Here is a 21,384-nt window from a genome sequence, read left to right on the forward strand (position 1 = left end):
AAAAACTGAGTGATATGCCCAGTGTTTATGTGCTGATTCTATATAAGATTTCTAGATCCTAATGTACACAGAAAAGCAGGGTTTCAGAGAAGCCACACAGAGAAGAACATCTGTCAGCATCTGGAGATAAGCTTCAGGAGGGTAGATGGAATGTATATGTCACAACTGCCGACCCTAATGTTAATTTACTATAAGCCTTTTTTACCCCAGACCTAGAAGAAGCCTAAATAAAGAAAACCAATGATGATGATTTAGAGCTAGCACAGCAGTTTACTTCTATGGCAAGATCTACACCAATCAGCCATAACAGTAAAACTACCTCCTTGTTTCTACACTCATTGTCCCTGTTATCAGCTCCACTGTCCACACAGGAACACTTTGTTGTTCTACAATTATTTTTTTTATTTATTGTTATCCTGCATGTTTAGTTAGACTCCCAATAGTAGGACCACCACACAGCAGGTATGATTTGGGTAGTGGATCATTCTCAGTGCTGCAGTGTCACTGACCTGGTGTTAGCGTGTGTTGCACTGGTATTAGTGGATCAGACACAGCAGGGCTGCTCGAGCTTCTAAACACTTTGGTGTCCCTACTGGACCAAGAATAGTCCATCAACAAAAAACAGCGTCATGTCCCCACTAATGAAGGACTAGAGGACGACCAACACAAACTGTGCAGCAACAGATGAGCTACTGTCTCTGACTTCACTTCTACAAGGTGGACCAATGAGGTAAGTTAAAAACTCCAACAGCACTGCTGTGTCTGATCCACTCATACCAGTGCAACACACACTAACACAACACCTCATCAGTGTCACTGTAGTGCTGATAATGATACAACACCCAAATCATACCTGCTCTGGCGGTCTTGTGGGCGTCCTGACCATTGAAGAGCAGGGTAAAATAAAGAGTTAAAAAAAAGTATGCAGAGAAACAGGTGGACTAGAGTCTCTAAATGTAGAACAACAAAGTGCCCCTGTATGGTCAGTGGAGCTGATGGGCAATGTGAATAGATACAAATAGATTCACTGCACCAGAGACAAACCCTGGGGGGCTTTTATACCCCTCCCAGTCGTTGATTGGCACTCGTCATTGGGGTTAAAGATATAAGGCAAGAGGAGTACATTTATATACATTTTCCAAATGTAAAATGTATTGAGCCAAACTCTGAAATTCAGCTGTGTAAACAAGAGGCCGTATTGCCCACAGAGACGGAGAGATAGTGAGTGTGGTCGAGCCTCAGAGACAGACAGAAGCCTCCAGAAAGCTCGGCACCGGCGCCTCTTTTGTTCTGCTGCTGGAGCAGGAGAATGAGGAGGGAGGAGGGGGCCTGTCAGACTTCCAATCACTGCTCTCTCTCTCCCTCTCTCTCTCTCTCTCTCTCTCTCTCTCTCTCGCCCGCACACACTCCCTTTTCTCTCACTCGCCGTCTCTGTCTGTCTGCTCGAATCCCTGCTCTGGAGGGGGAGATCACCATGGCGACGGTGCCTTGCCTCACATGCCTGTGGATGCTGCAGTGTATAGAAACACTAAGGCTATGTGCTCGCTCCTATGGCAACTCGCTCCGGCTGAGGCAGCAGCGGGCCTCCAGCTCTGTGGAGCTCCAGGGCTGTGGGATGTGTGTGTGTGTGTGTGTGTGTGTGAGGCAGAGCTCAGCAATGAGACTCATACATTGCAGTAACAACAGGCCAGTGCCTGAGAAAAAAAAAAGGCCCATGGCATTCAGACCAATTAAAGTTAAAAGAACTAAAGGGAAGGCGATATTTGTGCTAGCTTTGTCTGGGCTTTTTTCACATGAAGCAGACAATAAATCTCCATTTTTCTCAGCTTTACTCATTTGTTTCTGAACATTGCAGAAACATTAAAAGTACTTTCTTTGTGGATTTGTTGAGTGTAATAAGCCTATTAAGTTGCTGGAAATGCAAAAAAACTGATGACTTGGCAAGGGAAAAAATATTAAATCCATTTTAGGGATGTAGGAGTATATTATGACTATAGACTTTAGACCATCAGTGAAAATGTTTTATTGTGTTTGCAATTTGCTTGGTTCATGACCACAGTGCAGGTCATTTTGCTTGTTTCCTTGTCTATCTGCCAACAGAAACGAGAAATGTCTCTATATGGAGTCACTAAAGAAATAAAAAATGCATACTAATGAACAAAATGGTTTAGTTTTGTGTGGATCAGTTTTACAGTCTATGAACAATAGAATTTAAAGACACCTCACATGCAGACATTGCTACATTGAAAATTACCCAAGCACAAATACACTTAAAAACTAAAACAATACAAGGAGAGAAGGATTGTTTAATAAAAATAGATTTCCCGTGGTATAATGAATAGTATTATTTTTCTAATACAGCTAATAAACACTCTTATTATTTCAGTCGCTTTGGAAATGACCAAATAGAACTGAAGTGGCTTCAGCCAATTTTCGCTGTTTTTTTTTTCTTTTTTTCATGCCATTATTAGTGTTCATCAGAGCATTTGTCCGCAAGGAGCTGTCTGTGGCTGAAGTCATTATTTCTTTCTGCAACATTCACAGAGTCAGTCTTTCTCTTCTCTCTCTCTCTCTCTCTCTCTCTCTCTCTCTCTCTCTCTCTCTCTCTCTCTCTCTCTCTCTCTGCGTAATTACAGCAGTTCCACTCAAACCCTGCTTGCACTGCTCTCTCATTCAAATGTGGTTTAATTACCTGTGGAATTTTAATTGGCGTGGCCTGCCAGTGGGAAACGCGAAGGTGTCCAAGGTCATAGTGAGTGGCTCACGAGCTCTCTCTCTCTCTCTCTCCCACACACACATGCATGCACACACACACAGTCACACACTCAAATACACACACAGACACACACACACTGCTGGCTCCCTGCCACCAAACACCGGAGCTCATATGTTCTGCTCGTGTGGCATACGTAGACGAGGCGGCACAGCACACACACTAAACTGAGAAATTTGAAGCATGCTCTCTGAGGCAATTGGAGGCTTTTTGAAGGATGGCACAGACTTACAGAGGCCAAGTGTGCTTTAACAGGATATTGTCACTCTTTAAAATGGGAAACATTACGAGAAAATGTTTCTAATGTACATTCATTCTAGCAATTTTGGACCATTTGAAGCAGGTCCATTCACCATGAAATATTCACACAGCAAAAAGGGCAGCAGGCACTTGCACATGGTGAAGTACAAATAAAAATAATGAAAGTATCCAGGGTATGTTTAGTAAATATAAGTCATACACTTCATATTCATATTCACTATGTGATCAAAAAGTAGGGGACACATGCTCATCCAAATTTGTTTCTTTTTTCTTAAATCATGGTTGTTATTTTGACACCAGTTAAGAGCAACATTGATGATTCTGAGGAAATTCTGTTCTCTCATTTGTTTACATTGAGAAGTTTTATTTAAGGTGGTATGGTATGTTCAAGGGGAAAAACAAGTGTTGTTTGTAAATTTTTATTCACTGTTTTCATTGTTGACACTCTGTACTGTTTAGGTTTGTAGCACTTTCAGTCTGTGTTTACTTCCATGCTGTAAGTGATCTCCCGGATTTAGTCATTTCCATCTTAAATAATCTAAAACATTCATTCATTCATTATCTGTAAACGCTTATCCAGTTCAGGGTCGCGGTGGGTCCAGAGCCTACCTGGAATCAGTGGACGCAAGGCAGGAATACACCCTGGAGGGGGCGCCAGTCCTTCACAGGGCAACACAGACACACACACACATTCACACCTACGGACACTTTCGAGTCGCCAATCAATCTACCAACGTGTGTTTTTGGACTGTGGGAGGAAACCGGAGCACCCGGAGGAAAGCCACGTGGACAACACACCAAACTCCTCACAGACAGTCACCCGGAACAGGAATCGAACCCACAACCTCCAGATCGCTGGAGCTGTGTGACTGAGACACTACCTGCTGCGTCACCGTGCCGCCTAATCTGAAACAACAAAAAATAAATTAATATTACACTTATGGAGCAGGAGTAGAGCAACATACGTATCTCTGTGCATGCTTTTCAAAGTTCTGAAGTCTCTCTGCCATCCAAGCCTCCAAATACTGTTCCTTGTAGCGACACACAAAAAGTTATTTTTTTTATTTAAATCCTAAACGTTGCTTTTAACTGAAGTAACAATCTCTGCTTTTTACACCGGATGTTCAGACATTTCTGTATAGATTTGACAGCATTCAGGTCCCAATGTTTGGGATGATTAATTTTTGTTCACAAATGCCTCAACGCTGAACCTCTGTCACTCCAGGGGCCACAGTTCCTCTGCTTTACCCTTGGCATTGTGCATGGTGACCTTTGAATCATGTGCAGCTGCTCCCATTTTATTTTGTGCTTGTCAATTTTGATTATAAAAGCTGTGGTTTCTACAAACTTTTGAACATAGTTTGTATAAACAATATTCTGCTTAAACAGCATCAGATCCCCATGTGGCCAGGGATTTCAGTGGAAAGCTGTCAGTTCTGTTTGGTGCCACTGTTAAAATTATATACTGGGTATGCATGCTGTAGTCGAATTGTTCTGCATTATTCATGAGCGATACAATTTAGTGAATGCTCAGTCCATTATACTGCTAGGGAGGAATATTGCTGGTGGTCCTGATTTGCGCACATTAGAGTTGGCTTCTTTGTGGAATGAATCTGGGCCATTTCACAGCCTGATGACTCCTATCCAAGCATGTGAGGTGCTCACATGGAGAAAAAGGCAGTGGAGGTCTTTATGCTAAAACTGGACATTTGTTTTACAGAGGTGTCGGATCCTGATCCTGGACTAGTTTTGTAGTACCCATTTTAATGGATTCTGTGCTCTAACATGTTCGTTTTAACCTCAGGAAGGGCTTACTAAGGAGATTAGGGCTTAAAACAGGAAAACACCAAAATTAGCAGTGGAGCAGCACTCAAGGGAGGCATATGTTAATAAATATTTTCCACCGATCTTGGATCTCTATAGAGAATATTTATTTGCTTTTGAGATTATTATATTTTATTAAGCAACACAATGCGAGTGCTACTGCTGTTATTGGGATATATTTTGATAACACATGCTACTGGCAACTTTATTGTTTTTGAACAACAGTTTTGTAAATTAAACCAGGACATATTGTACTGAACAGCGCCCCTTGTGGAGCTTTTGGTGAAATTTTAGTGAGTGATTGAGTGAGTGCATTACAAACAAACAAAAAAGTTTTTTTTTTTACATCAAACAACAATATATGCATGTTATTAATATTGAAATATTTACTGTCAAGTAAAGAAGAGCCAACAGCTTAGAGTAAAGTTACTGTTGCTGTTATTTAGTACCCAAGGGTCAGTAGAAGGATACACATATGGTTGAAAATGTCTCTGTGAGATAAAACAACACGGTTAGACCCATATCAGCCCGTTATAAAATTAGTTCATCCATTCATTATTTGTAACTACTTATCCAGTTCAGGGTCACAGTGGGTCCGGAGCCTACCCTCAATCATTGGACACAAGGCAGGAATACACCTTGGAGGGGGCACCAGTCCTTCACAGGGCAACACATACATTCACACCTACAGACACTGTTGAGTCACCAATCCACCTACCAACGTGTGTTTTTGGACTGAGGGAGGAAACCGGAGCACCCGGAGGAAACCCACGCAGACACAGGGAGAACACACCAACTCCTCACAGACAGTCACCCGGAGCGAGACTCGAACCCACAACCTCCAGGTCCCTTGAGCTGTGTGACTGCGACACTACCTGCTGCACCACCGTGAAGCCCATTTATAAAATTATAAAACAATCACATGGAAAACCCTTTTGTAATTGACTTTGTTGCAACATGTATTACTTATAAACAGCTTTGAAAAGGGAAATATATCAGGTCCCAGTGAGTCTGCCCCTCTAAGGACTGATCTAACAAACTTCATTCATTCATTCATTGTCTGTAACCGTTTATCCAGTTCAGGGTCGAGGTGGGTCCGGAGCCTACCCGGAATCACTGGGCGCAAGGCAGGAACACACTCTATAGGGGGCACCAGTCGTTCACAGGGTGATCTAACAAACTTGACTAGTGCTAATATAGTTAAGGTACAGCTTTTCATGTGGCATCCATGATTCTCCTGGGGATAACGCCAAAGCCAAATCAACAAGAGCTGTTTTAAAATAGAACTGAAGCGGGCAGTAGAAGTCGTGTCTGGGTGAATATGGTCATCTTGTACATTACAATGCGTACAAATTATCTTCAGGTAGAAGCTAACTGCCATAGCAACAAGTCCTAATGCCCACCTCTTTACTTTAAATAGCTTTGACTGTCTTCTACACAGGATTCAGTGCACACAGTGAGACTGTGGACAGGAATGAAAGAGAAGGCAGGGTGCTGGTTCCTGCCTGTGGCTGGAAATACAGATTTTTTGGTTCAAAAGGGGAAATGTGCACTTGGCCTTTGAATCCTGCCCAGCCAGTGTCTTAGCCAGGGGTTCATTCTCCACCGAGGGAGCAGCAACCTTCACCCCACTTGACAAGCCACAAATGAGCCCTTTCATATGGAAATAGAGTAATTGATTTTCTGAATTCCACATTTAAACCGTGCATAATTGTGCATGCTGTTTTGGAGCAATTAAAGTGGAATTTCTCAACAGCTAATGATTATTAAGGGATTTGTGTAATTGAGGGCTGTTTGAATGAGCTTTGCTTTCTACATACTGGAGGTTGAGTTGGAAAAACGGGGCTGGGCGGATTCGCGAAAGTGCTGTCTAGGGGGAACGGAGTTCAAGCGGCGCCTGCGTTTTCATGAATAAAAAGTGCCAGTGGTTATTTATGCTGCGCTATGTCTTTAAACAATTCTAATATTTCTCCGTCTCTGAGGGCTTCGCTCTGACACAGACGCTCCACAGCCATTTAACTTTAAGGCATGGGTTGCTTTCTATTGCATTCAAAGCTGTTTTTAACAATAACACAATAGTAGAAATAAAATACTCTTGCCTGCTTCCTTACAGTGTCTATGGGTGCCCTTTGGCCAAGAAGAGGAAGAGCCAAGAGAAACCTCCCCAGGAGCCAGCCACCAAACGCAGGCCATTCCTAGCCCTGGCTGAGGGACAGGAGGCCATGTATGAGGGCTACGATGAGGACGTTATGGACGAGGGGGACGAGAGAGAGCACGAAGACCTGGAAGAGGACGTGGAGGAAGAGGAAGAGGAAGGAGGGGAGGAAGGAGACGAGGAGGAAGATGAAGAGTGCTCAGAGGACAACGAAGAGCCCGTAGAAGAGGAAGAGGAGGAGGAAGAGGAGGAGGAAGGGGAGGTAGAGAGAGAGGACGGGGAAGAGGTCGAACAGATGGACGAGGAGGTGGAGGAGGATGAAGAAGCCGCGGAGCAGGACGGAGACGATGAACAAGACGAGGAGGAAGAACAAGAAGAAGAAGAAGACGAGGATGAGCATGAGGAAGAGGAGGAGTATGAAGATCAGACTCATCAGCGAGGTGAGACCTACTCTCTGTCATTCTGTGTAAGGGAAGTCATTGGCTCATATTTCACATTCTCTACTGGCAGATTTCACTATGCACTTCGCTTTGCATGTTTCTAAATAGCTCTAGTTACCAGTGTTGACTGTTGTTAGATTTTTACATTATGGGTTTTTTTTTTCCTTTTTAAGGGAGTATCCACTGAATTACACTTTCAAAAAGAAGTGTTTAAAAATAGTACGTACAGTACAGTGTCGTCTATAATTTAAGACTAAAGTTTTAGTACAACTATGATGTAGAGATATTAAAAATTGTGCTTATAGGAACCAGGGGTTATGATGTTTACAGCACAAATATATGTTTTTTTTTATTATTTTTAAAAGTGACCTGGCACCCCACGTGTGTCTGTTGAGTATCTATGAGTAAAATGTGTAATCTATCAATCTTAAATTAACCTATTTAAAAAAAACATTTTTAATAAAATTCTCATCTCAAAACCATCTTCAAACTATATCTCAGACATCAGACAGCGCATATATAACTTCGGAATAACATCTTTCTTTGATGTAGATTTTAGAGGCATTAAACTCTTCAGAGGTCTGGTTCCTATCACCACCACAGTGAACGCCTGACTCCATGAGTTCCTCTAGAACAGAGTATTTTACCTCAAACCTCAAAACTTCAAACATATGCAGCATTATTGAAGCGGAATTCCCATTTAATTTGACCCTAACATGTGAATGAAATCCAGTTCATACCCCTTCAGCACATTATTTGTAATGAGGGCAGGATGTCAGCTTCCATTTAGATCATTTGCGTCTAAATAATAAATAAATAAAATAAAAATTAAAAATTAAAACAGTGGGCGGCACGGTGGTGCAGCAGGTAGTGTCGCAGTCACACAGCTCCAGGGACCTGGAGGTTGTGGGTTCGAGTCCCGCTCTGAGTGACTGTCTGTGAGGAGTTTGGTGTGTTCTTCCCGTGTCTGCATGGGTTTCCTCCGGGTGCTCTGGTTTCCTCCCATGGTCCAAAAACACATGTTGGTAGGTGGATTGGCGACTCAAAAATGTCCGTGAGTGTGTGTCGCCTTGTGAAGGACTGGTGCCCCCTCCAGGTTGTGTTCCCGCTTTGTGCCCAGTGATTCCTTGTAAGCTCCGGACCCACCGTGACCCTGAATTGTATAACAGACAGTGAATGAATAAAACTGTGTAGAATTCCCATTCCTTTTATATATTATGCCTGTTTTGCGAGACCACAAATAACGGGACCTGTTTGTTGTATTATTTTTATATAATGCTTCTAGATAGGACATTTTGCGGTTGGATTCTTATTGTGAGCGGAATGGGAAACACTTAAATAATCATAGGATATAAACCCTATCCACTCTCACTGCTCACAATATAAATAGACATTTAATTCAAGAAATAAAAACCTTACTCAAAAGTCACTATTGTTCTTATTCATTAGTGTTTTAAAGGGTCAGCCATTGTTGGGGCCACCTAATTGGCTGAATTACATTCAAATCATTGCCCAGTCTACAGTGGACAAGGATCACTTAGTATTCCGACTACAGTGCTGGGGAGAACTGGGAATATCCCCTCACTCCCCTCTTGAACTTGGGGAGCAGCAGATGTGACTGCTTGCTTAGTATGCGTCTCAGCCTCATTCTCCTACTTCCTCAATCGTTTCTGACAGTGCCTTCCAGGGCAATGGAGAGAGGAGCCTCTCTGAGTTATTAACTTTGGCCCCCCTCCACACACACACACACACACACACACACACACACACACACACACATACATTGCCATTCTACTGGAGGTGTCAGATACACTCAGCTCCCCCTCCCCTCCCATGTGGTAACGGGCTCCTCCTGAGGATATTTCTGGCTCCAGAAACGGAGCACCTCATCCTCTACTTATCCCTGCAGTCTCATCCTGCCGTGTCCCAAATACAGGCAATACTGAAATCCCTAAAGGGGAAATGGGAGATTTCCAGAGCTGGCTGTGCTGCGTACATGTCGTCGTACAAGTCAGAAAGCTATTTCTCACAGTATATTAATGCTGGGTGTGTTTACATACAAATATTCCAGGTTATGCTATCTGTAGAAGGAAGAAAGGACATTTGTGAGTCGTTCCAGTGACCGATTCATCCTCCATAGATGTCACTGTATTTCTATTTTTACGTTCTCTATTCATGTTGTATAACTGCCCACACTTGTCACAGATTTGTCATGGACACAGTGTTTAAACTCAGTTTCTCCTGAGACAGTTGCGTTCATAATGTGATCCTTAGCGTTCAGACCCACTCAGATCTTGATTTGAAGGCCAGTAACCCCTTTTGGCTATGCAGAGCATTCAGGCAGTGTAGTACAACGAGTCTTGACGTTTCATTTGTCAACTTATCAAGACGCATTTGAGATAAATCCCCTCCCAGCACCTCGGAGAGAGGACGAATTCCATTTCAATTTCAGGAGAACTCTCTTGTGAGCATCAACCATTTGAACTGAACGTATAAAATCACCTTGATAGGAAAGTAAATTGTTCATCTCTTGTTCTTTCATTAGAGAGTAACTATCCCAATTGTGGACAATCAAAGCCCGGGCAGATGGTGGAGAAGGACAACAACAACAACAACGCACCCAACGAAGAGTATGAAAACTACGACGAGCTGGTGGCTAAGTCCCTGCTAAACTTGGGCAAGATAGCGGAGGATGCTGCCTACCAGGCCATGACGGAGTCAGAGATGAACAGCAGCTCTTCCAACAGTGCGGGCGAGGAGGATGACGAGGAAGAGGAGGAAGAGCGCGGCAGCCGCAAAGGCGAGTTGAGCGTGGACCTGGACAGTGATGTAGTTCGGGAGACGGTGGACTCTCTGAAGCTTCTGGCCCAAGGCCATGGGGCAGTGCTGCCAGATGAGGGCTTCCCCGAGGCCCACAATGGCCGGGCTGAGGTGAACGAGGAAGAGGTGTGCCTCAGCAGTCTGGAGTGCCTGAGGAACCAGTGCTTCGATCTGGCCCGCAAGCTTAGTGAGACCCAGCCAGCTGAACCACAGCCCATGCTTCATCACCATATCGAGCAGCATCATCATCACCAACAGCAGCAACATCATCAACAACTGCTCCATATGCCCCGCTACGAAAGCTGCCAGTCTGGCCCCATGGAGCAGCCCAGGACCTTGGAGAGGAGCTACTCAGATATGGTCAACCTGATGAAGCTGGAAGAGCAGCTCAGTCCAGGGTCCAGGGGATATCCGTCCAACTGCATTTCCGTCCAGGAAGGGGATGAAGACACCACATCTGTGGCATCAGAACGCTCAGACGAAGCATTTGACATGACCAAGGGGAATCTGTCCCTGCTAGAGAAGGCTATTGCACTGGAGTCTGAGAGAGCCAAGGTCATGAGGGACAGGATGTTGCCTTCAGAGCATGGGGTAATCCGCAGGGACCATCCTCGACAACATGGGGAACACAGTCCCAGACAGAGCAGCGGAGCGGAGGACCGCAAAGCCCGACTCCATCATGATGGAGCAAAGAGAGCATATTACCCTAAAGGTATATCTCACAAACATAATGCTATATACTCCATTATAATCCAACATTTAAGTGCAGTCAAAGCACTGTTTCTAAATTACAGAATCTTAAATGACATTCCTGTTGTGACAGAAAAATAAGAGTGGGGGAAATCCAACATGGAGGAACAGGGCAGTCTTGCCCTTAAGCATGGGAACACAGTTAAAGGCAAAGCCTCCTGGGGAACCCGAATATGGAGAAACAAGGCAGCCTAGCCTTTGCTCTTTGCACCTCGCCAAACCCGAATGGGCATTCTCAAGAGAAAACCATCCCGACAACTCACCCGAGGTGATACTTAAACCGGGTTTGCTCAGTTGCTAGAACATCAGTCCTGGTTGAGGTACCACCTCTGTTAATTCCCTTGGTATTTTGAAAGAAATGTATATTCTCTTTTCACGTTTGGGTTCCACTGGGTGCAAGGCACTACCTTAAGGACAAGACCACCCTGTTCCTCCAGGCTCACCACAGGAGTCCCTTTCATAAGAGTTTGAAAGTCAAAAACAACAAGAGACACACAAATGAAAACAGTTTCTGAAGCTTACGTTTGTACTGATAATTTATTGGGTCAGGAACTGTGTTTTTGGTAATTATGCAAAAAGGAAAAAGGTAATTTAATTCTGTCTGACTTTACTTTTACGTAACTCTCGAAAACATTTACACATCTGTACAAGCTGGAAACCAAAAAGCCATTTCAGTCTTTATTTAGAAATAAATAGCCAATCATGCTAAACATAATTCCATATGCATGTCCTGGTCCTCATGTAGATTCAGTCCAAAAAAAGCAAAATCACAATAATACAGTTATGAATAAAATGTCAATATTTAATGGAACTCTAGGTAAGATTTTTCCCCCTCTGGGTCTCCCCTAATATTATTAATTTTAACAGCACTCTACTGAAATTAATGGGGAGGGGGGACAGGGAGGGGTTTCCTAAGGTTCTCCAAAAGTAGTGTGATTTCTACAGTGCTGAGCCCACAGAGACTCTATTCTCATTATTACAGGTCAATAAAGCTTTACAGTGATTTTGAAGCTGTAATTTAAAGGTAAAAATGTAATATACTGTTCTTTTAAGGATCTGTTTCTGAGTTACTCCCAAAAGAAACTTATATAACTCCACCCTGATAGCAAGGAGATGGTGGACCACTGTTGGCCCACTGAGGGCAAAGTTGGAGGTTCGCTAGTGTTTTGCACAGTGTAATCATTTTATATCAGGCTTATACTCATTATTATATCTCTCATAGTTGTTGGTAATATTTGTATTCATTTGTTTTGCAGAATAAAAGTCTCTGTGAATGTAAAATCTGTTTGAGGAGATTATAAATGAGTTATATCCTGTACAGGACAGTAATCCGAGTGGTCCGGTGGTGGACCAGCAGTGGTCTACAGTCAGTGGTGTGCCAGCCTTTTTATGCCAGTGGATCGATATATGCTTTCTGTGTGGGCAATAGCATATAATGGCAGTATTAACTTCAAACCAGAGCTCTGCTCAACTGCTGTTGTGACTTCAGTGATGTCTTGAATATGGAAATGTGTCACAGAAATGAAATGGACTGTGGTGTAGGATTTAGAAAACTGATGTTTTCCTCCCACTCCATCTTTGCGTTCAGTCTTAGCCGTTGACTCAGCTTGGTTTTGAGCAGAGTGCAGCAGTGGCGTTTGTGTGCTAGCTGCAGAAGTCCTCGACTGGGACAGGTGCGTTATTTCGGCCGCACTCATACGCTCAGATCACAGTGGCAGTGACAGCGGTAGCAGCAGCAGCTTATGTTGTTAAAATGGGCCTGCATGGTAACATCAGAGGCTCGCCTTGTCAAGCATGAGTAATGGCAATCTGCACGGCCCGTTAGGACAGCAAATCTCATCCCCAGGATTCTGTCCACGGCCTATTTCTCCGAATCCGCTTCGATTCACACCTACCGCTGCTGGGAGAGAGCCATCCACACCACCAGCTCTTATTATTATCCATAAGGATCTGCCACATTGTATCAGCATAATATCTCACAAAGGGTTGTTACCGTGCTAAGAAGCCAGCTCTTCCTCCGCTCACCTCTGGATACTGTCCAATGTAATACGGGCCTTGTCTTTTGCCTACACGGCTTAGCAACCTGCTTAGTGTGAAAGGCTAAATAGTTCTGCTGCTAGCCAGGCTTTATAAGGAGCCTAGGATACTGTCTCGTTATGCATCTATTTGTATGAAAATATCTGTTATATTAAGGGGACAAAAGCAGACTGCAAAACACATCACCAGGGCACATAAACACATTAATGTAGAATTACACACGAAGTCATCCGTCATCACCTGGAAGCACTGTGGCTGTTAATTATAAGAAAACTGCCCTGTTTAATGGTCTCACTTGCTGTCCATATTATTGCTGCTTAGAAAGGTGAAGGATAAGATCAGACAGCACCAGAATAACATTTTTGTGTCATCTCTGTTAGAGTTCTCCTTGGCCAATTAAGCAGTGAATCACTTCAGGTCAAAAGCCCAGATACAATTAATTTCCATTTGTTTAGAAAATGGGAACCGTATCATTTAGGAGTGCTTAGGCAGATCATTACGCTGATAAATATCCTTATTGCAAAAGGATCATGGTGAAGAATGTAAGGTTTTGTAGAAGTGTTGTAGCATCAGATTTCATGTGGTGAGTATTTCAAAGGGTTCGATTACAGCTGACGCACATTCCAGTGCCATGGATGATGGTTTACACCAAAAAACAGTTCAAAGAGCAGTCTGTATAAAAAAGAGAAGTATGAATGAAGAATTATGGAGTTTCAGTGAGTGTACAGTGGTGTATGATATCATGTTGTGAATGTCATAAAGCTGTGTTAGTAAGGTAATGCTGTGCAGAATTAAAGGTTGTAGTTGAAGTACACGCCCTGTCTCATCAGTGTGTGGGCTGTGACAGGGAAAAACTCGGGTAGGGTTAAATTAGGCAAAAATTAATTTAGGTCACAAAAAATGTTATTTTAGGTGTAAATTTAGGTTTAAAGGTCTAAAATCCCACACATTATTATTTTCTTGCAAAATTATTACTAGTATGATTTGGCGTAATCAGAGCTGCCTCCTCCTCCCCGAGGAGATAGTAGCTATTCACCTAAAAAATAATGGTGCATGGATATAGAGGAAGGCCTGATTAGCCGGTTAGACATCAGCCCTAGTCACCCTGTATTATCTCTTTTCTAATGCACATTTATAATGAAATATGAAATTACATTCCACAGACGTCACAAACTAACAATTGAGCAGATTTTTTTAAACAACAGAAACGGCTTATGCTACATTGAAGGGGATAACCAGATGTGCTTCACAGATTTTGTCAGTTCTCTTTACAGCCTCGTTTTTAGCAGGGTTAATGAATGTGTCTGTCGCTGCGGCTGTGGCCCACTGCATGGGAACATATTCACTGCCATATGAGGAGCGATGATGCAGAGAACAAAAACAGTCGCCCTGAATTTACACGCGTTTTAAATGTGTTTTATAGTTTTCACTGTAAAAAATCGATATATTACTTTGATTTTTGTTATTTACCCCACTCTGACAAAAGCATGTAGGCACCTAAATGTCACATTAGTATGTGCTTTTCCAAAACCATTGGTATTAAAAAAGGAGTTTGTTCCCCATGCTGCTCTAACAGCCTTGAATCTTCTGGGAAGGCTTTCCACTAGGTTTTGGAAAACGGCTCTAGGGATTCGCTTCTGTTCCGCAACAAGAGCATTAGGGAGGTCGCCCACTGATGTTGAGCGATAAGGTCTGGCTCACATTCTGTGTTCCAATTCATCCCAGAGGTGTTTGATTAAGTTAAGGTTAGGGCTCAGTGCAGGCCAGACAAGGTCTTCTGCACCAAACTGGACAAACCATTTCTTTATTGACTTCTGTGTACAGGGACACTGTCAGTTTGAAACAATAAAGCATCTTCAGCTGTTGACTGTTGCCACAAAATTGGAAGCATACAATTCTATAAAATCTTACTGCATGCTAAAGCTCTCGCTGGAAAGAAAAGGCCCAAGTCATGAAGAATAAAGCATTATCTTTCGTCTGCCAAATTTTACAGTCAGCTCTATGCATTAGAGCGAGTAGTGTCCTCCTGGCTTCCATTAAACCCAGACTCATCCAGCAGACTGCCATAAAGAGGAGCAACTTCATTTTATTTAGCAAATGTGTTTTGACTCCTTCAGGGTCCATTGGTGTTTTACATTACTAGAGTCAACTCTTTATGGTTCACAGTGATTTTTGGTTTGTGTGTGGCTCCACAGCTATTAAAATACATGATGCTTTAGATCAGTTCTGGTGCTAAGATTGTTTCTAGTTATCGTCTGAAACCCTCAACTGAAAACACATAATTTTATCATTCTCAGTAGCCCCATTCTGTGAGATGGTTTTTAAATGTTAATGTATATGTGCCTTTTTGCAGATTCCTCAAGGGCCGAGAAAAAAGAAAGCAAGTGTCCCACCCCAGGTTGTGACGGGACGGGTCATGTGACTGGGCTGTACCCGCATCACCGAAGTCTGTCTGGCTGCCCTCACAAAGACCGCGTACCACCAGAAAGTAAGGACACAGTGGTTGTTTAGCTCTTATTTGCACCTCGGAGATGACCGAGGGTGTAGTTTCACCTCCGGGCAGTATGAGTGTGCTGTTGTGTTTGTATGCCATTTGTTTAAGCGGGTTGTTGTGTTGCTTGGAAACATGCTTGCTCACAGACCACTGAAGTAGTGTCATAATTTTATACTTACATCATGACCTTAATGGCCTGAGGATCCAGGGACATTCAGTAGAAAAAAAGGCCTCAGGAACAACACGTGCTGAGCTTTGAATTGCTGTGCTTAAATTATAGCATGTCAGCACTGATTCATTATTCCCATTCTGAAATCCTGTTAAGGCACAGAGGTCCTAAGATGGACATGATGATAACTACAGGATAGCGCACTACTTCAGTGGTCTTTTGCATTTGTGGTCGTTGTATCAGGAGCTAGGTGCTAGTTCTGTAACTGTTCGCACAGTCTGTAAACAACTTTCTCGCATGTGCTGAGTCACTGTAAACAGGATGATCTGCATCTGCATGTGATTGAAAGCAGCTGATGATCAGTCGGACTGAATCTGTTGAACTTATCATATAGAGCCTAAAGGCTACACCTGTACTATTTAAATTTAGTAGAAGGGTGTGATCAACTTCTTCATGATTTTTTTTTCCAGTTCATTTGACCTCAGTCTAAATAAAAAGTTCAACTTATTTTATAAAATGTTATGTGTTTCCTTCACATAAAATTCTAATATGGGCCTGGATTGCTTCCACTATAAATCACTATACTGACATAATACACTTTGGATAAGAGAATAATGGCGAAATTTGTAAAAGGTGAACTTTACCTTTGAGAGCTATAACCCATTGGTCTTAAAGAATCAATTAAATCTAAAATGGATTACTTCCATAAGTTCTGTGCTGTTTGAGGTTCTGTGCCCCTATAGAACTATACACTTAAATTACGGCAGCATGCCTGAATCTAATTATCTGTTCTATGACAGTAATATAACACTAGTTTGCATGTTGTTGCATGCTGGCTTCTCTGCATGGCCTGATCTCTTTTTCTTTCATTTAGAGCTGGTTTAAATCTAAGTGTTATGTTGGTACTCTTTTCCTTATATATAATTTGAAGCCTTCATCTCTTTAACTCTTTTGACCTCAACTTAGAAATCTTAGAAATCTATTTTAGATACCTGGCAGTTTCAAAGTTGTAGAGTTATTTGAAACGTTTTGAATGTTATGTTGTAAAAGCAGCAGGAAATTGCATATTTAGCAATGGACATGATATCGGGCCATAAATGTCATGTTATATCCTGTAATTTTTGCTAAAGGCTGAGCGTGACGCCCTATTATTTGCAATTTAGATCATTTCTTTCAAACTCTGGATCATATTTAAATATTACTTTTTACAGTAATCCCATTGGTTATGTATTTATGCTGCTATTTGTAATAGTTTCATTAAATATACTCAGTATTATGTTAAATTATAAATGGCCAAAGTTTGTACGTTTAAAAGTAACATCAAAAATGCCTTTTCAGCAACTCAGTCTGATACGCCAGTGAGGATTTAAGGCATGTAAAGACACTGCTGAGTATTCATAACTGGACGAATGCTGTTCAGGTCAGCTGTAATTTGTTCAAACTGAGGATATGATGCCTAACATTTCCTGCAGACTAATTCAAACTAATATGCCGTAAAGAAGGCACGGCTGGTAGTTTCTCACTGTGTGTTTCTAACCTACACTGTCTCTGGCTTTCTCTCGTCTGTCTTTCCAAAGTTCTTGCAATGCATGAGAATGTTCTAAAGTGCCCCACGCCTGGTTGCTCGGGACGTGGCCATGTTAATAGCAACAGGAACTCCCACCGCAGGTGAGTGACCCCTGGGCCTGAGGGGCTGGACAAGCGGTCTGTTTAAGTCTGTGTAAGTCTAGACTGAGGCTGTGTAAAGCATGCACTGACTTAGGAAACCTTGGTGTTTTTGACGGTTTGAATAAAGGGGGAGACATATGTGTCAGTACCTTGCAGTTGTGAAGATTTGCTGGGATTTCTGGGGAATTGAGGCGTATGCTTATATTTACACCTCAAAGCTTTCTACCTTTTTTTTATTCCTTAATGGAACCAGAAATTAATTTTCATCACAACAGCACAGTTAAAGTATTTTCAATAAAGATAGACTTACAAAGAAGAAAATAATGAGAATAAAAAAATTATAAGCTGTTGTACATTTTTAAATTGACAACAGTATATTTTACTATTAAAGTACTACTAAATTGTACACTTTACTTCACAGCTACATACACAAATACTTTATACACAAATGCCTAAGCACTGACCGATACCTGTATATATATATATATATATATATATATATATATATATATATATATGAACAGTGGTAAATGTGAGTGAGTGAGTGAGTAAAAGAGAGAGAGAGAAGCCAGTTCCATGAGGTCTTTTATATCCAAAAACTAGAGTTACACCCTAGTTGTGTACCACACACTAATACTATACCGTATAAACTGTGTACTAACCTTAAGAGTTCAGCTTGGCAGGGTAGACCGTAAAATATTAACATACTTTTAACATTTCTTACTAAGAAATGTGATGAAGTGTTGCTATGACAAAATACGTCATATCAAAGGTGCAGTTGCAGCACTGTTCGTCATTTTTTTCAAAAGCTGAAACTCAAATATATACCTCCACACTGTGTGGTGTACAGTGTAGGTCAGAAAATAATGGCTTGTTTACTAAAATAGTGCATCATGTGTCAGTTAATAAAATACTTTTTAATCAATATAAGCTTCGTGTTGCCCATCTAAAATTAGTGCACTGTCTGTGTGCGGTAGTATAAGTTTCATAATCTGTGCAGTGCACTATATAGCGACTAGGCCAAAATTGTCCAGAAACGAGAAGCTCCCCTGTTCCATTACTTGTTGCATTGTGGAACAATAGTATGCATCATCACTACACTCAACACTAGTTATACATAGTACATACTCAAACACTAGTATTATTATTAGTATTAGTATTAAGAGTGCAATTAGGATACAGTGGTATTTAATAGAGGGCAACACAGTGGCGCAGTCACATAGCTCCAGGGACCTGGAGGTTGTGGGTTCGATTCCCACTCCGGGTGACTGTCTGTGAGGAGTTGTTGTGTTCTCCCCGTGTTCCTCCGGGTGCTCTGGTTTCCTCCCACAGTCCAAAAACACACGTTGGTAGGTGGATAGCGACTCAAAAGTGTCCGTAGGTGTGAGTGAATGTGTGTGTGTTGCCCTGTGAAGGACTGGCGCCCCCTCCAGGGTGTATCCCTGCCTTGCGCCCAATGATTCCAGGTAGACTCTGGAACCACCGTGACCCTGAAATGGATAAGTGGTTACAGATAATGGATGGTATTTAATAGGATGACTCCATCAGGCTCTACACCAATAATAAAACATAAGACAGGGAAAAACATATCTCCCCTCATAATATGTCTGAATTTTGCACCCTTCAATCACAGAGCCTGTGAAACTATTTCCATGACAACATCATCATGGGTGCTGCTAATGTCATGTCCAAAACTTAGTTTCTGAAAAACTGCTCTGTACAAAGAAATGAAAAGTTGACCATGAAGCCCACACATTTACGGGTGAATGAACTGAAAAATAAACGTTCATTTGTTCATCTCACTCTCTTCATAAAAGTTTTCACATAAATGACTAATTTTAACTTTGTTCTGTTGGGTTTTGCATTCTGACTCTCAAACTTTTCTTTTGGTTTTTAAACCATTTGGCTCTGTTTTACTGCCATAGATGAGATTCAAGCGGTTTAGCTTTGACAATTCATTTCAAATAATATCTGGAATTCATCACATGTCAAGAGTCAGGATCAAATCTCAAGGCGGAAAACTTGACATTATCTTACACTGATATATATAGTTGTCAGTGACATGTTTTGAACTTGGTGACAGTATTCGCACCGTTTACATCTAAAGAAGATTTTTGGAATAACCCTGTTAGAATGCTATTATTAGGCAGTCAGGGATGGCACATAGTAGAATACGGAATCAGGCACATATGTAAGATCTCCTCAAGGTAATAAATACACGCCCTCCACACACAAACTCACACACATATGCTCACACACCCACACCCTCACGTAGTGTTAGATGCTTCTCCTGCTCATGCACACACCTCTGATCTCATGCTCTCACTCTCTCAGATAGAAGCACACACATACACACACACACACACACACATACACACCCTGTTCCCTGCTGCAGGCCATGTTATATAGAACAGCTCCGGTGGGACGCACACACACACACACACACACACATACACACACAGAGCAGGCATGAAGCAAGTGGGGGGAGGGGGGTGGGGTGATACCAGGAAAAAACACACTCAGAAAGGGGGGAAAATGTTCCGCTCACACACTGTGCTGCATATATGTATGTATGTATGTGTTTGTAAGTATATGTTTGTATGTGTTTGTAAGTATGTGCCTGCCGGTACTCTCCTCCTGGTTGTCATGGCAATGCTGCAAATTGACAGCAGTCCTTCTGTTCTGTGTACCTGTCACTCTGGTGTGAATGAAGTGCTGCAGCGATTCACAGAGTTATCAGAACACACCTGAATCTGCAGGGCAGCAGCCTGGAGCATGTCCTCGTTTGCTATTGTTTGTTGTTTGCTTTTTTAAAAGTATGTTTATTTTTGAGAAAGTATTTAGCATGTGAATGTGTGTGTGTGTGTGTGTGTGTGTGTGTGTGTGTGTGTGTGTGTGTGCGCGCGTGCGTGTGTGTGTGTGTGGTTAAATTAAAGGGAAAGACTAACTGTGAAGGTGTGCAAATGGAAATAGAAAGAGAGAGATGTAGAGTATGAGGGTGAGAATATGGCAAGAGGGTGTGGCAAGAGGGCGCAGTGGAGGAGAGCCAGGCACCTGTGAGAAGGAGAAAAGAGAGGGAAAGATATTTAAAAAAAAACAAAGAGGGTGGAGTAAAGATAAAAACAGCAAAAGTGAATAAGATGGAAAATGAGAGGGAGTAAATAGTGAGAGAAATTCAAAGATGAACAGAGTGAAAGAGGAAAATGAGAAGGGGTGGTGGTAAAGAGAGATAAATATACAGAAAGAAAAAAGAGAGACATAGAGATGGAAAAGCAGTGGGAAAGGATGAAAAATAAAGAGAGAGATACAGAGAGAAAAATGGTGAAGAGAAAGTGAGAATGAGAGACAGCAACGTAGAAAAACAAATAAGGAGAGAGAAAATAAATAAAGAAGACTGGAGAAAGTGAAAGCAGAAGAAAGAAAGTAAGGGACAGGGTGAGAGTGAGGGAGAATGAGAGAGAGGGAGAGAGAGAGAGAGAGAAAGAGAGAGAGAGAGAGAGAGAGAGAGAGAGAGAGAGAGAGTCTCTCTCTAAAGAGATTGCAGTAGCTGGCTGTAAAGATCTCTCTCTGAAGCCAGTCAGCCACAAATGCCCAGCAGATATCTGCAAAGCCCAGTCTTCATGCTACACAACTAGGACATAGGAGATGCATAATTCATGCGTAAATATCCCTGTGTGCCCCACACATGCACACAATGATCCGGCAAACACTGGAAGTCAGCTGGAATTTAATATCAAAAGGAGTCGTCCTGCTCTGACTGCCACTAACTCACCCCTTTATAGGTTTATTAAATATTCCTTTAAAACCTTTGGAAGTGTGTGTGTGTGTGTGTGTTTGTGTTTCCATACTGAGTACATGTGAACACTGTACTGTACTGTGCTAAAGTCAGGGACCACTTCTCATTTATTTAACAGCAACAGTCATTAATTACATTACTGTTTAAATCTCTCCCTCTTATCCTCTGTGAAGAGAGGTAATAGAAAGAACAGAGAG

General features: G+C 42.1%; 1 protein-coding gene across 5 annotated transcripts in view; it reads left to right on the top strand.

The window, feature by feature from the left end:
* The window catches only part of myt1la (myelin transcription factor 1-like, a), a 77,540-nt gene that overhangs the window by 34,861 nt on the left and 21,295 nt on the right, over positions 1–21,384 (top strand). For all 5 annotated transcript variants that reach the window (XM_066676104.1, XM_066676108.1, XM_066676106.1 and 2 more), the window contains 4 exons: positions 6,972–7,453; positions 9,999–10,985; positions 15,414–15,548; positions 17,301–17,391. In XM_066676104.1, coding sequence (XP_066532201.1) covers positions 6,972–7,453; positions 9,999–10,985; positions 15,414–15,548; positions 17,301–17,391 — 1,695 coding nt within the window. The remainder of the gene's footprint in view (positions 1–6,971; positions 7,454–9,998; positions 10,986–15,413; positions 15,549–17,300; positions 17,392–21,384) is intronic.

Source organism: Hoplias malabaricus, chromosome 7, assembly GCF_029633855.1.
Source record: "Hoplias malabaricus isolate fHopMal1 chromosome 7, fHopMal1.hap1, whole genome shotgun sequence".
Classification (NCBI taxonomy): Eukaryota; Metazoa; Chordata; class Actinopteri; order Characiformes; family Erythrinidae; genus Hoplias; species Hoplias malabaricus.